Source organism: Eublepharis macularius, chromosome 6 (assembly GCF_028583425.1).
Source record: "Eublepharis macularius isolate TG4126 chromosome 6, MPM_Emac_v1.0, whole genome shotgun sequence".
Lineage (NCBI taxonomy): Eukaryota > Metazoa > Chordata > Lepidosauria > Squamata > Eublepharidae > Eublepharis > Eublepharis macularius.
In genome coordinates this window covers 128,191,003-128,207,216 of record NC_072795.1, presented here as the reverse complement: position 1 = coordinate 128,207,216, position 16,214 = coordinate 128,191,003, and the positions used below count along the sequence as shown (strand labels likewise).

The 16,214-nt window shown below is 45.5% G+C and overlaps 1 protein-coding gene across 1 annotated transcript in view; it reads right to left on the bottom strand.

Annotated features, from left to right (window-relative positions):
- Nucleotides 1-5,037, bottom strand: part of LOC129332857 (broad substrate specificity ATP-binding cassette transporter ABCG2-like) — a 39,600-nt gene extending 34,563 nt beyond the window's left edge. The window contains exons 1-2 of the mRNA XM_054984154.1: nt 4,926-5,037; nt 1,267-1,563 (exon numbers count right to left, since the gene is read on the bottom strand). Of these exons, the coding sequence (XP_054840129.1) occupies nt 1,267-1,550 (284 nt within the window). The 5' untranslated portion in view covers nt 1,551-1,563; nt 4,926-5,037. The remainder of the gene's footprint in view (nt 1-1,266; nt 1,564-4,925) is intronic.
- Nucleotides 5,038-16,214: the final 11,177 nt, after the last annotated feature.

Here is a 16,214-nt window from a genome sequence, read left to right as displayed (position 1 = left end):
TTTGTTGTCACACCTGGAATTCCTGGTATGACAACAAAAGCTCTGGAGCGCGTGGGAATGCATTCCACAGTTCCCAGGTCTGTTCCCTGCAGCTTAACCACCCTGGGAGTGTGGAACCCCTCACCCCCACCGGGGGACTGGGAATCCTAATGTTCACTGCACAGAGTGGGCCCTGGTTTGTCTAGAAGCGCCGTATACGAGCACACTGTTATGATTATTAGTTCTGCCATGATACAGCTGGACAACTCCATCCATTATCAGATCAAGACATTTAGCATGACATTCGGCATAGAGAATCTAACTGGTGAGAGGAACAATCAGGTCCATTTGGAGTGAGGGGGGAGGGGCCATTTCCCCAGGCCTCAAACTCAGAGGGGGCCTCAAATTTAGACACTCGTTAATTACTTGGCATTCAATATGTTCTGCAACTATTCAGACCCAACTATGATACGGGCCGTTTCCACACGGCTTACCTTGTTCTGGAAAACAGTGAAATCTCTCATGAAATTGCATGAGAAGACGCTGTTATCATGTGAGAAGACGCAGTAACTGTGTCTTCTCGCAAGATTTTGCGCGAGATTTTGTGCGAGATTTTGCTGTTTTCCAGAACAAGGTAAGCCGTGTGGAAATGGCCACTCTCTTCTCATTTTTATTATTTTATTATTTATTATTTTATTATTATTATTATTTCATTTTGATTACGGTGAGGGGCCTCAAACCTGGAAGCAGCCTGTCAAGACCCCTGAGGGCAGCTGGGTATAATCTGGCCAAATTGTAGCAAAACCTTATGAGGAAATACTGAGTTACAGGGATTTAAAATTTTCTTCTTTTGAAGTATTTAACTTTGTTTTAGTCCAAATATACTTTCAGTAATATAGGGGTGCCAGGTCCTCTTACCTTTCAGGCGGAGGGGATGGGAGCTGGCAGTTATGTTGAGATCCTTTCAGGCGCACACTTTGTGTGCACGTGCTCCCGGGCAGACACTATGACATCACTTCTTCAGGAAATGATGTCATCATGCTGTACTTCACAGGGGCCATTTTAAATCTTTTAACTAAAATCCTATATAGGGTTGGAAAAACCTGGATGCAATTCGCCAATCCCACTTAATATATGAAAATAAATATTTCTCCCCCTTGAGCTAATCCCCAACACATCTAAAAAAAGAAGCTTCGGAAAGCTTTTCCAAATGTTTTCTACCTACTTATTTTATCTCCCCTTCCTCACCACATACGTGCCCGTGTTTTAAAAGCGGTAGAAACTTACTACACATTCTGAAGGATTTTCTTCTCCACCACTGTCCGCTTGCATGGGAACCCACTGTATTGCTTGACGGAATATTGGATGTTGTGGAAACTCACAACTGACCCCCGAGGGGACCGGAGAGATTCCCTGGTTGGCACCGCACGTAAGAATGTGCCCACTTGCTCTCCTTCATTCCCTGTGGTTGCATGTGCCTGGTTGGATAAACAAGCCGGTGCGCCTGCATCTTTTCCACGGTTGCCGAACTCTATGGGTCCAATGCTCACAAAGTTATCAACGGTTCCCATCGGTATGAAGTTCCTGAAAAAAAATGTTTTGAGTTCACTTTTGAACAGAGTATTTGCATCTAAATTTCCACCACCACCTTTGGAAATTGTAGAATCATCAGCAATTTTGGAATATCTACGTCAACTTCCGTGTGCAGAATTCATGAGGCTTTTCTCCCACCGCTTGAATTGGATCATTACGATTTTCTGCCTCAAGGGTCCCCAATCTTTTTGAGCCTGCAGGTGCTTTTGGAATTCTGACATGGTACGGTGGGTACAGCTACAACATGGTTGCCTCAGGAGGCCGAGCCAGCCACAAAATGGTTGCCACAAATGACCTTCATAGTACTACTAAAAGGAGGGATGCCGCAGCGTACCAACCAGGATGATATGAACACAAAACTCCTGCGGTAAGAATTAAGGAATTTAAAGTGCACCGTGCAAATAAGCAATTTCAGTGTATGATGTAAACACTACTTACAACTCAATCCAGTACAAAATAGACAATGCAACAAATCTTACATAAAGTGCAAATGCATACATAAAGTGCATATACAATTCTTACAAAGTGCAACCATACAATGAAAAGTGCCTTCCACAATATTGCAATCCCAAAATATATATGAGGTTGAGATACACTTAAGAGAAGAGAGTAGGGAGTGTCCTTCCAGTACCCTACTGCGGTGTGGCACAGTCCTCACAGCCTCTGCAGGATGGTTTTTAATCCTCTGTTCTTCTCAATAAGAATTGGTGAGGCAACGCTGTAGAGGAGGGTCACCAACGTAGGTGTAGACAGGGACCAAAGGCTGCTGAGAACCACCCACCAGGCGCCAGCAACTCCCCTGTCTCGCAGGGCCCCATCAAGAGGATTCAAATTCAGCCAACTTGCCACGTCTGGCCCTCCAGTGCATTCCCCTCTCCACAATCAACGTCCACAATGGGTTCCCAGATACAACATATACAACATATATGAGATACCTCATATATATTTTGGAATTGTAATGTTGTGGAAGGAACTTTTCATTGCATGATTGCACTTTGCAAGAACTGTATATGCATCTTGCATTTGCACTTTAAGTCAGATTTATTGCATTGTCTATTTTGTACTGGATTGAGTTGTAAGTACATCATACATTGAACTGCAGGTTACCTTCAGTCAAACAGTGAAGATCCATGTGCTGTAATGGCAGGTGCTGCCAAAGCAACATTTCAAAAACCTGCATGGCCAATCAGATCTCCAATGGCCAACCAGAAGCCTTGCTAGGCAAAAGCACCCCCCCTCACTTTCTAAAAATACATTGTGGGCACCAGGAAAGGTGTTAGTGGGTGTCATGGTGCCCATGGGCACCCCTGTTGATAATAATAATAATAGCAATAACATTCAATTTATATACTGCCCTTCAGGACAACTTAATGCCCACTCAGAGCAGTTTACAACGTGTGTTGTTATTATCCTTACAACAATCACCCTGTGAGGTGGGTGGGGCTGAGAGAGCGCTGCGGTTGTGACTAACACAAGGTCACCCAGCTGGATTCAAGTGGAGGAGTGGGGAATCAAGAATCAAACCCAGCTCTCCAGATTAGAGTCCTGCCACTCTTAACCACTACCCCAAACTGATGCTACAATACACACTGAAAATTGAGGTTGAGAACAAGTTATTTGCCCAACCTATCGAAGAAGCAAACTCACTCCACTAATCAGTAGGAACTGAAAATTCAGTCAGATTTCAAGGACTTATGAGAATGACTTAACCAGTAGACACAATGCACTGTGTAGCTTCTATTTGTCTTTGTGGGAAGCGTGCAGGAGAACTTCCATGTTGCTAGTGCCCGTAGTCAATAAAATGAATCAACATCCTGGGAAACTCTTACAGGATGACTCAGCCCAACCCTACCTTTCTGAGTAGATATAAATTACCTGCCAACTTCTTTTCCACACTGTGACACTGAGAGATCTCTGTCTTTTGGTGCTACACCTCTGAAGATGCCAGTCACAGCTGCTGGCGAAACGTCAGGAACTACAATGCCAAGACCACAGCTATACAGCCCGGAGAGTCCGCAACAACCAAAATGAATCAAATTCTTCTATTTTTACTAGTACAAACAGTTAAAATCTACACATTTCAGGGTTTTACTTTTCATAGATGTTTTGCATCTCAGCTCTAGGAAATTTCATGAGAGAGCTGGTGAAGCATAATATCAAGAACAAGAGCAAGAAATTGAGGGTTTAAATTTCATCTCTACCACGAACTCTTAAGCACATCCAGACACAATATGGAGAGTTTTATTTATCACTTGTATTTTTTTCTCCACACAAATGGTTCTCCCCTCCACCATTTTTTCCTTACAACCACCTGTGAGGTAAGTTAGGCCAAGAATGTGTGACTAGCCCAAGGTCACACTGAGCTTCCCCAGCAGAGTGAGGATTTGAATCCAGAGCTCCCAAATCCTAGTCCAATACCCTAACGCTGCATTTTTTAAAAAGCCTAACACTAAATTAGTAGAGTCCAGATGCATCTGACGAAGAGAGCTGTGGTTCTCGAAAGCTTATGCTACAGTAAAGTTGGTTAGTCTTAAAGGTGCGACTGGACTCTACTATTTTGCTACTACAGTCTAACACGGCTAACTCCTCTGGATCTAACACTACATTGACTCTCTGGCTGATTTCACATGATAATTGGAAGAATTACAGAGAAAACATCTAGGAAGCTTTTTGGACGCTAAGCGTTCCGTAAGAATGCTAAATATTATTGCTCATGATAGGATCCTTTTGCTTTGGCGTCCCTGTTTTGTCTTCTGTTTCATGAAGCAAACTCGGATGACAGAGGCAAAAGCCAAGCGGGGAGCTTTCATATCCCTGAGAGACAGGAAAGGAACATTCTTTGGATCGGCTTCTGTGGGCTTCTGAGGTGCACATAGTCCAGAATAGAATAGACAATATTTATTTATTATTCTTTTATTTATTATTTCGATTTATAAACCACCCATCCTCAGGGGCTCTGGGCGGTGAAGAACAGTTAAAATCAATAAAAACAAGAAAACAATAATTCTAAAATCAACGTACGATAATATAATCCTGGCCCTTTTTTGTTGCCCTCCAGTTTGGACTTCGGGGCATAAGTCAGGGCACCCGGTTCGCGGGCTCAGCAAGGCTTTGCCTGTGAAGTGCACGCTCCCGTCCAAAGCCAGGGGCGCATAAGACTATTAAGCAACTAACTGCCTGTTTTGTGGCTCAGGTCCTTCGCCCTTCCAATGCCAGAGACCCCAAATCTTCTGGGCACTCAGTTGCACGTGGTGGCCTCGCAAGACACATTGAAGCACGAGTCAAAGCATGGACAGTTTTACAGGTCCTTAGCATCCTGTCTGCCTAATCCCGATGCCCGAAAGGTTCCTTACCTCTTTCTTTGCTTGGCTGCTGAGCTCTGCTTGGCAGACTGCCGAAGGACTCTTTCTCTAAGCAGCTCACTCTGGGCTTTTGAGCGCTCCGTTCGAGTAAAGTTACATAAACTTCTGTTTGAGGAAACCTCTTGTGCTGGCAAGCTGCCCCGGGAGTGTCAAATTACCGCTGTCATGCAATTTGCTCATGAGGGCACTAGAGGAAAAGTCACCAGCGGAAGTCTTGAAAGGAGATGTCTTTTAAGGGGGCTGCTGTTGTCAGATCAATAAGGAAAGGATATAGGGATATAAGGAGATATAGATTTATACATATAAAAATTGTGTGTGTGTGTATATATATTAGGAGATATATATATAATAATGATGTAGGAAAGAGGGCTTTGCATATAGAGGGGTTCCCCCCCTCCTAAATAACGGCATCTATTCTGGATGAATCTGGATATAATATATATTAGGAGATATATATATATAATAATGATGTAGGAAAGAGGGCTTTTCATATAGAGGGGTTCCCCCCCTCCTAAATAACGGCGTCTATTCTGGATGAATCCTCTGGGTACCTTGCCTGTTATTATTCCTTCCGGATTTGCTCCCAGTTTAATTTAAAGTGTGAACAAAACAAAAATAATTTGTTCATGGACTCTCTTCCCAGAGTGGTTTCTGGAGTGCACCAGTAGTGAGAGCTAGCAATGTCACTGTTAGAATATCAGATTAGTATCTGGGAGTGGTGGTAGAGAGTGCCCTCAAGTCAGCTGATTTATAGCATCCTCTGATGGGGGTTTCCTGGCAACAGGCTAACAGAGGTGGTTTGCCATTGTCTGCCTCTGCAGCCCTGGTCTTCCTTGGAGGTCTCCCATCCAATTCCTAACCAAGGCTGACCCTTCTTAGCTTCTGAGATCTGACAAGATCAGGCTCACCTGGGCTGTACCGTCATTCAAATCCTCACTTGGCCATGACGTTCACTAGGTGAGTCACTGTCTTTTAACCTAACCTACCTTACAGGGTTGTTGTTGTGAGGGTGCATGGAGGAGGGGAGAACCACGGTGCCACTGTGGCTGTGCTGTGAAGAAAGGTTGGCCTCCTGCAGGTGCCACCCTGCACATAGGCAAAATCAACGGCTGCCCATATACATGCGTCCTCTGTGTTGGCCCTCACTTTATGAAACGGCCTGCCTGAGGAGGTCAGGAAAGCCCTCTCTCTCCTGGGTTTCCACAAATGATGCAAAATTGAACTATTCAAGAGGACTTTTTACTCTGGTAGGAGGACGTGGTCTCAAAGGGACGCTTCACTAAAGAGATTAGGGGCCATAGACTTCACCACTAAGCCCTATCAGTCGCTTCAAGTATGTGCTACTATGTATTATCAGGAGATTTAAATATGATCCTGCTGGGGAGTTAAATGTCAGACTTAGCATCACTTATGCTCAGGGCTCATTTCGAGGGGGAACGCACAGGAACGCAGTTCCAGCAGTCCCCCAAAGAAGTCACATGTCAGGTGGCTCCACCGACCTGACTCGCGACCATTTTGGGCCCGTTTCAGCCTGGATTGGAGTCAAAATGGCCCGGATCGGGCCTCTGACGGGTGGTGGATCACTCTCCCGCTCAGCAGCGACCCGATCCTGACCATTTGGGGCCCCTTTTCAGCTATTTTCAGCCCCTTTTTGCCATTTTGGGCCCAATTTCGGCCCTGAATGTCCAAGATTGGGTCCAAAACATCCAGGATAGGTGATGTCAGGGGGTGTGGCATATGCAAATCAGTCATGCCAATGACACATTTCTGGTGATGTCAAGGGGCGTGGCATATGCTAATGAGTTATGCTAATGAGTTATGCTAATGAGTTCCTCCAGCTCTTTTTCTACGAAATGACCCCTGCTTATGCTCCATTTCAGCATTTCTTCAACTCTGTATTGGATTTTTCCTAATGTCTTTGTAACTTTGCATCTATATACCCTATGGCAGGGGTGGGCAAATTGCAGCCCGCGGGCCACACGTGGCCCGCTACAGAGTTTTTTGTGGCCCACCAAGACAGTCAGAAAAATCTGCCTTGAACCGAGATTTCCTTCCCGTGCGCGACCGACGCCCACCCCTGCCCTATGGCATTGTTGAAATGTCCTTGATATTGACTGTACTAATCTCACCTTATGTAATCTGCCTTGAGTCTCAGTGAGAAAGATGGACTATAAACAAACAAACAAAAATAAGTCTTAAGTAATTGATAAATATTGTCGTATTAATTCACTGGAAGGGTTGCCAACTCCAGGTTGGGAAATTCTTGGAGATTTGGAGGTGGAGTTTTGGAAAGTGGGGTTTGGGGGAGGGAGGGACCACAGCATGGTATAAAGCCATACTGTCCACCCTCTGAAGCAGCCGTTTTCTCCAGGAGAATGGATCTCTGTAGTCTGGAGATTATTTGTAATGCTGAGAGATCTCCAGGCCTCACCTAGAGGCTGGCAACTCTGACCCATTCAGATATACAGCACTATATTTGTATATGCATGTTTTTACACTTCCTCCCAGAATAATTCCATTGATTCATTCACTAAAACATAGTTTATTATTTATCTAGCGGAGGGACTGTGGCTTAGTGGCAGAGTGTCTGCTTTGCATGCCGAAGCCCCAGGTTCGATTCCCAGCATCTCCAGTTAAAAGGACCAAGCAGTAGGTGATGGGAAAGACCTCTGCCCGGAGACCCTGGAGAGCCGCTGCCAGGCTGAGTAGACAACAATGACCCTGATAGACCAAAGGTCTGATTCAGTAATCACATGCTCATTATTTATATACTTATTGTTGGAAGAAGGGACTGGCGATGTCTCTTGCTCAGGTCTTTAGGACGGCCAGTGGAGAAGAAGGAAGGGAACAACCATAGAGTCAGTTAGATAGATAGGCTGCTATCAGTCTCCTTCCTGCCAGGGGAACTTCCTTCCCTTCTCTCCCCCTCCTCTCTCTCTTCTTCCCTGCATGCACCAGGAGAGGCAGCATGGTGTCTCTTCCGGAGAGAGATGGCCTACTTTCAATCTAAAGCCATCCTAGCTAGTTAGATCAGTTATTCGTTCTCTCTCTCCACAAAACTTATGTAAATATATTTCTTTAGATAAATAAACAGTTATTGGTTCTCTAACTTGGATGAGAGCTTTCTGCGTGCAGTTTGTTTTAGTTAACGTGCCTTAACTAAAACCCAATACTTATCCATATACATTTTAATTTCATTTTAATTTAATTTCCATATACATTTTAATTTCACTCTTCCTCTGAAGAGCTTCTAGGGATCCAGGGACAGAATTACAGATTCGTCTTGGATGCAGCAACCAGAGGCTGAGAGCCAAGCTACAAGTGAGGAATGACACTTGCCTGGCAAGTGAACAGACTCACATGTATTACTCCCTGTTCACTTGCCATTCACTTGCACTCCACCTGATCACGTAGCGCAAGTGGAGGACAAGTAAACAGGGAGGAATACACGTGAGTGTGTTCACTTGCCAGGCAAGTGTCATTCCTCATTTGTAGCTTGGCTCTGAGGCAAACCATCCATCTGTCCATCTGGCTCCTGGACTAGATATAATAATAATAACATTCAATTTATACACCGCCCTTTAGGACAACTTAATACCCACTCCAGAGCGGTTTACAAAGTATGTCATTATTATCCCCAGAACAAAACACCTTGTGAGGTGGGCAGGGCTGAGAGAGCTCCAGAGAGCTGTGACTAGCCCAAGGTCACCCAGCTGGCTTCAAGTGGAAGAGTGGGGAATCAAACCCAGCTCTCCAGATGTATCCCTCTGGGGTAAGCCTACCTGAAGACTCTACGGGTGACATTCCTCCCCACATGTTGCTACTGCCAGCCTTTGGGATCCTCTGGCATAGGCTTTCCCCCTGGTATTTCTCTCTCTCTGAGCTCAGCTACAAGTGACACCAGACACTTCTGTCGGGGAGGCAATTTTACTTGAGAACTGTAGTTGAAAACAGCGTTTTGTCCCTAGCACAGGGAGGCACGGGAGGAGAAGAGCTCTTCAAAGAAAGTTTTCAAAGACAGAGCTGCCCGAGATCTTTGTGGGAGAAGAACTTTGCAATCATTTTCTTGCCATCTCAAGGGAGAGATGAACGACCAGTCCCTCCCCTGCCTTTTGCCTTTCCCCAGGACAAGGGGCGGCCGGCTTGCCCACGCGCCCCTTGTCCTGGGGAAAGACGAATGGCGCGGGCGACCTCCCAGCTTCCTGCGCAGCCTTTTGCCTTTCCTTTGTGCCCATGGCTTCAGAACACCCCCTTCCCCCTCCCTCCCCTGGGTTTCTGCTCCGTGGTTGGAAGGAAGCCTGCTAATCAAGGAAAGCTGGGCTTCCATTCGTGTTTCGAGGGCGACAGAAGGAGGGCAAACACAGCTCATTCCCCTGGCTCCGTTGCCCCGGGAATAAATTATTGGCACCAGAGTGTCTGCAGTTCCGAACAGAAACCGATATATCCAATCAAGTCCTGAACAAGCAAACCCCCGACTGCTGGATTGGTTGCCGTGGATAGAACCGATTAGCTGAGTCATGATGGCGTAAACGCCAAAATCGTGTGTGTGTGTGTGTGTGTTTGAAATCGTAATTCAGATCGTGCCCATGTCTACAGGTGACACTGCTTAAAGGCCCTGAGCAGGGCGGGCCAGGGAATTGCCCTGTGTTTACTTTGTCCTGTGCATCTATCAACAGGTGATGCTTTTCATGCAAACAGGGGTCTGGGAAAAGGATGACGCTTGCACATAAGACCTGCTTAGTGAAAAAGTCATCAACTTTAAAAGTCTATGATAAAAGCAACGTGTGCATGTGAGCCTGAACACCCTCTCCAGGTGCCAAAGGGAAGGAGGGCACAGGTGCTGTATCTAGGGTTGCCAACCTGCAGGTGTGACCTGGATAGCTCCTTGAATTAAAAGTGATCTTGGACCAAACTGAATTCCCCTGGAGAAAATGGCTGGTTTGGAGGCTGGACTCTATGGCATCACGTACCTGCTGAGGTCTTTCCCCTCCTTCAGCTCCACCCTCCCCAGGCCCCACCCCAGGAATTTCTGAACCCAGAGTTAGCATCAAGTCCTCAGTTGTTTTGGGTTGTTCACAAGCATCTGTGATCCTAACCAAGCACATTTCTGCTGCTTCTCCTCCTTTTCCCCATAATCAGTTTTGTGACTATAGCATCACCGCAGATGCAAACACGGAAGTTTTTAGCTTCCCCTCTTTTTGCAAAACCGGAGGTCAGATTCTTTCCCTAAGCACCAGCAATGCAGGGGTCCTTTTTCTTAGTTAGCTGTATTTTGCATTGCGAAGTTGCCACGATAGAGTTGCCAACCTCCAGGTGGGGGCTAGAGATCTCCTGGGATTATACCTGACCTCCAGATGACCGACATCAGTTCTCCTGGAGGAAATGGCTGCTTTGGAGGGTGGACTCTATGGTATTACATCCCTGCTGAGACCCCCCCTCCCCAAACCCACGTTCCTCAGGCTCCACCTCCAGATCTCAAGGAATATCCGAAGCTGGAGCTGGCAACCCTGCACCCCAGCCAGTATGGCCTCGTGGTTCTGGCTAGGAACCTGGGGAACTGCAGGTTCAAGCCCTCACCAGACTTTGGATCATTCACACACTCTCTCAGCCTCACCTACCTCACAGGATTGTTGTGAATCTAAATGAGAGCTAAGCTCCAAGAGACGAATGACACGAGGATGCGCATGTGAAGGGAGTCACAATGTTAGCCGGGAAGCTGAGTTTTAAAAGACAAATCTGAAGGCTTTGTCAATTTCCCCTCTCTACAGAGCCAGCAAAGATCACTCCTCAGAGGGTTTGTTAATTTCCTCTTTGCCTCTCCAAGGATATGTCAGTTTCACCTCCCCTTCTAGGAGGCAAAGAGGAAATTAACAAACCCTCTGAGGAGTGATCTTTGCTGGCTCTGTAGAGAGGGGAAATTGACAGAGCCTTCTGGTCTCTTTTAAAACTCACTTCCCGGCTAACATTGCGACTCCCTTCACGTGAGCGTCCTCGTGTAATTCGTCTCTTGTAGTTTAACTCTGAGAGAGAGGGGAAATCCATGTACTCTACCCTGAGCACCTTTGAGAAAAGTTGGGATAAAAATGGATGGATAGAGGGTTCAGATGCAGTCCTTGGCCCTGACAGAAGTAGAAAGCAGGAGACGCAGCAGTAACCACCACTTTATATCTGCAAAAAAAGAAAAGAGAACCAGAGTTCATGTTTTATGTTGCAAGGGGAAATGAGACTCCCATAAATAACTAGCGGGCATTCCATTTCTCACTAACTAGTTCTAAGTGAGCAAAGACAGTCTCTGTTCTGGTTCATTTCAGTGGCTTACACAGGGGAATTCCTAAACCGCAAGAACAGCAATGAGTGTGTGTTGGATTTCCAACTCTGCTCAACCAAACATCCTAAGCAAGTCATGTGAAAAAGAGGCTATCTGCATTTTGAAAGTGCATGGCAGAACCATGGGCAACAGTTTACAGCTGCAAAATTGCTACTAGCAAAACATTGGAAGAGTAGTAAACATCTCACAATCAAATTTTGGATTTAAAAAGTGTGGGGTATAGTGAAAGCTATCAAAATGGTCAGAACGTGTTCAATTAAGAGAGAGTAGTACTGAAAAAGTATATTTTTTGGCTGCTGGAAATCCTTTCTTGAAATTTGGAGGAAGAAATTAAGCACAGCATTAGATTTGTACAATTATGCCTCACTTTTACATTAAATAAGAGAATGGAAATGAGTCAATAGTTCAGACTGAGTGTTAATTAAGCAATTGTTACGTCAACAAGCTTTACATTTTGTAATGGCACTATTGTAATGATTGTTAGTTCTGTTGTTGAGGTTGAGCTGTTCAAAATGGGAAAAAAAGTGTTTTGACGTTGTATTGCATTGTAAATTTCTTCCTTTCTGAGATAAAACTTTTATAGGGGCTGATTCATTGTACTGGGTCAAAGCCTTCTATGGTCGCCTTTACTCTTTCGCTGGCTCAGCATGACTAAGCAGAAATGGAAGTCAGCCCTGCTGGTTTTGTCACGGGAGCCAAAAACCCGCCAGCAGGAGGAACGCTGATGTCCCACAGGCTATGGGTTGTTGTTTGTTTCCTCACTTCTGCATTTCATTCTGGCCTACGGATGGGCTGAGTGTCTTCTGGGGTGTTTCTGACCCTCTCGTGTCCCTGTTACCATCTGACTCAGCGACTTTTACATCTTGTCAGCATCCTCGTGAGCAGAACAAAATTGGGTGTACAGAGGAGAGGTTTGACTTCCCACATCCTCAGAAGCACAGAAGCTACTGGCTAAGGCAGCTTCCACACAGCTGTTTGGCTTAGATGTACCAAGTCCAAGTTGGGAAATTCCTGGAAATTTGGGAATGGATCCTGGAGGAGAGCAGGATTTGGAGAGGGATATAATATCAGAATGTTGGCTGACACATATCCAGTTTTCACCCAGATGCAGTTTTGACTTATCATGCAATATCATGTCCACCCCCTTGTTGTGCCCCCAAAGCTGCCAGGGGTACCAGGCACTGGCCCAGATTGCCTAGATTAGCATGTTAGACTAGAACCTCGGAGAACTGGGGGGTTCAAATCCCTACTTGCCATAAATTTAATGACCCTTTGGGCCAGTCACTTTTACTCTCTCAGGGCCAAGCTAGACGTGACAAATTACATGTGCCTGGCAAGTGAACAGACTCACATGTATTCCCCTCTGTTCACTTGCGCTCCACTTGCACCCCACTCGATCATGTAGTGGAGTGCAAGTGGAGCGCAAGTGAACAAGGAGGAATACCCATGAGTCTGTTCACTTGCCATTCAAGTGGAATTTGTCACTTCTAGCTTGGCCCTCGGTGTAACCTACCTTGCAGGGTTGTTTGGAGGATACAATGAGGGAACAGAGAGCTATACATACTTAATTTAATTTAATGTATTAGATTTATACTCCGGCCTCCTCACATCAGCGGGCTCAGGGCAGCCCTGAGTTCCCTGGAGGAAAGGTGGGATGAAACCAAGTTTTAAAAATGAAAGCTGAGGACTCCAGGGCAAACCAAGCAGTGCCTTTGCACAATATGGCTCGAAGTCAGGGGGAGAAGCGAGGAAGGGTTTTTTGTTTAGAATATATAACCTCCTGGTAGCCAGCATGTCTCAGTCTCCCGTGGAGATCAATGGATGCGAAACCCTTTAAGAACAGGGAGTTGTCAAGATTTTCTGAAGGCAAACAAACTCGCAGGCTCAGTATGTCTACGGGGCCGCCTAGCCTCAGCCAGCCCTTCCTTCCTGGGGAAGGAACTGGAGAAAGTCTCTTCTGGTTTCCTTCTGCGGCAGGCTGATTATGGGCAGAGCAAACGCGACGCCTTGTTTGACATGGAAGCCTGACCGCATGGGAACCATGACTCTTTTGGCTTTTTTTTTTGTTTTTTTCCCAATTTTTTTATTTTTTAAAAAACCAAACAAACAAACAAAAACAGTATACAGAAGTAAAATAGAACAACAACAAAGTATATATACAATTATATGCATAGATGTGAAATTTGTGAAATGCTTTAGTTTTTATACAGGAATAAGGAAATTAGATAATAAACGTCATACCAATATAGTTAAAACAAAGACAACTAGCATTTTTTCCCCCAATTATTTGATAGTCGTTGCTTCAAATCTGAGTAACAAAAAGTAAGTGCTTAGGTGGAGAGCGATTTGTATTGGAAATGAATTCAATGAATGGTAATCATTTTGCAATAAAATCAGTTTCTTTCAAACAGTGTTCACTCTGGTATAATTCGTCATGTATTTTTTCTTGTATATAGTGGTCCCATATTTTTTCTAACCATTTTTCTGCTGTGGGAACCGTCTTTGATTTCCAATGTAAAGCTAGCAAGTTCTTAGCTACAACCAAAAGGTTGCTAATTAGATCTTTTCTTATTTGTGGAATTTCGAAAGTATCCCATACATTCAAGAATGACTCTTTTGTGTTGTTTCCCTGATGCCCCGATGCTCTCCTAGCCATCCTCTGTACCAGTGCCCTTCAGACCCTGCAGAGATGCCATTTGTAGGGTTGGCAGGTTCCCTTACCCTCCTCGTGGGAGGGAGGGACCTAGAACTTCCCTGGTACCACTTACTTCTGGAAGTGACATCATTGCTGCAGACTCCTACCATGCCTTTAGCAGCATGGATCTATAGGGTTCCACTCAATTCTTGTGCAGGAGAGGTGAGCAACAGTAGCGATAGCAATGCCAACCTTTTTTAAAAAATATCAGCAATGCTGTGCCTTTAACTGCAGATGGAGATTTTCCTCTCATTTCCCTGCAGTTTTAGACAAAGCTGTTCCATTTCTATTTTGGACACAGCTGTTGAAGAAAACAAAGCCCTACTGGGTGAAAAGTTGGAAACAGAATTTTCCAAGAAGTAAGAGCAACAAAACTGCTGTAGCGGACTTAAGTGAAGGTTGTTTAGTGAGAGCAACCGGCCCAAAGTCACCAGTGAGCTTTGCGGCTGAACAAGGATTTGAACTGGGTTTCGAGCATGCAGCCCAAACTCTCAGGAGAAGAACGTGGAAAATTAGGCTGCACATCCTGTGGGGTTTAAGCTAGGTGAAGCGAAATTGCCTCATGATTTCAACAGGTCTTAGAGCCAAGCTAGACGTGACAAATTACACTTGAATGGCAAGTGAACAGACTCATGTGTATTCCTCCCTGTTCACTTGCCCTCCACTTGCTCTCCACTCGATCCACTTGCTGTTCAAGTGTTATTCATCACTTGTAGCTTGGCCCTTAGACATGACTTCCCCGGCATGGGGTCAAGAATGATTCTGATGAAAAACGAGTAACAATAATTGTCCAAGAAACTTTTGTATCACAAGCTTATTTTACACAGGAACCACTCTTTGACACTTTGGCTGCTTTCATTTATACGGATCGAATGTTTTGCAAAGGCGACTGGCCCTTTTGTGTGTTTAAATAAATCACCTTTTAATGGAACCTCTCCCAGTAGGACAAGAGAGTTGATACAACAGTCAATTAGGGAGTGACAGCGGTTTACATTTTCAGAAGCAAAGTCCAAACTGCACCCAACTAACATAAGATTGGCTACAACTTATGTGTCCATAAATGCAACGGGATCCTTTGCTCTCACGAGATACTGCAGACATGTTCAAGATGGAGAAGTGGAATAATGTTGGACTAAAGAGGGTAACATGCGCTCATTGGGGGAAATGAGCCTATCAGCAGCATAACATAGTTAATACTCTATGCTTTGTTTAGATTGCTGTAATCCTAGTCTTTTTTTTATACACTCTCTCTCTCTCTCTCTCTCTCTCTCTAGTAGGCCATTGTCGGAAAAAATACAACGGCCTCTAGAAAGGGGAGGGTGGGCAGGTGGGCATTGCCTCCTCATCCATGACTGACCTAGACTGGGTGAAGGTGAGGGGCAGACATTGCCAACTGCTCCGCTCCCGATCCCGGCAGGGTGTAGTGGGCCGGCATTGCCGCCTGCTCTATGCCTGATTCCGGCTGGGTGAAGTGGGGGCAGGTATTGCAACCTGCTCCACGCCTGATTCCGAGTAATCAAAGTGGAAACCCACAACTAAGGGATACAGTCAGTCAGGTTATGAAATTCAAGTGTATTAAAGTGGCGCAGTGCAATAAATAAATAACAGTACTGTTATAGGCATATGAAGTCACATAAACAAACAATATACAATAAACAGCTTAAAGTCGGCCAATTCAGAAATATTCAATGGTGCAATCAAGTTCATATCAGAGTTCATAGCAGAGATGAAATGTAGATAGCAAACCAGAGAAGCCGTGAGGACCCCTCGTTCCTGTTCAAGGTAAGTTCTTAATTAGATGTACTCTTCTCATTTTCTTTCAAAAATGAAAGTCTGATTCCGGCAGGGTGAAGAGGGGGTGAGCATTGCCAACTGCTCTGCTCCTGATCCTGGGCGGGTAAAGGGGGACAGGCATTGCCGCCTGTACCATGCCTCATTCTGGCCAGGTGAAGGCGGAGAGGTGGGCATCACCACCTGCTCCACTCCTTAGCCTGGCTGGGTGAAGAGGGGTTGGATATTGACTCTTGCTCCATGCCTAATCCCGACTGGATGAAAGTGGGGGAGGGCGGGCATTGCCACCTCCTCTGCTCCTAATCCTGACTGGGTGAAGTAGGGGACATTGGCACCTGCTCCGCACCTGATCTCAGCTGGGTGAGGGGTGCGTGGGCATTGTCTCCTGCTCTGTGCCTGCTTCTGTCTGCGTGAAGGGGGGTGGGCATTGCCACCTTCTCTGCACCTGATCCCAGCCGGGTGAAGG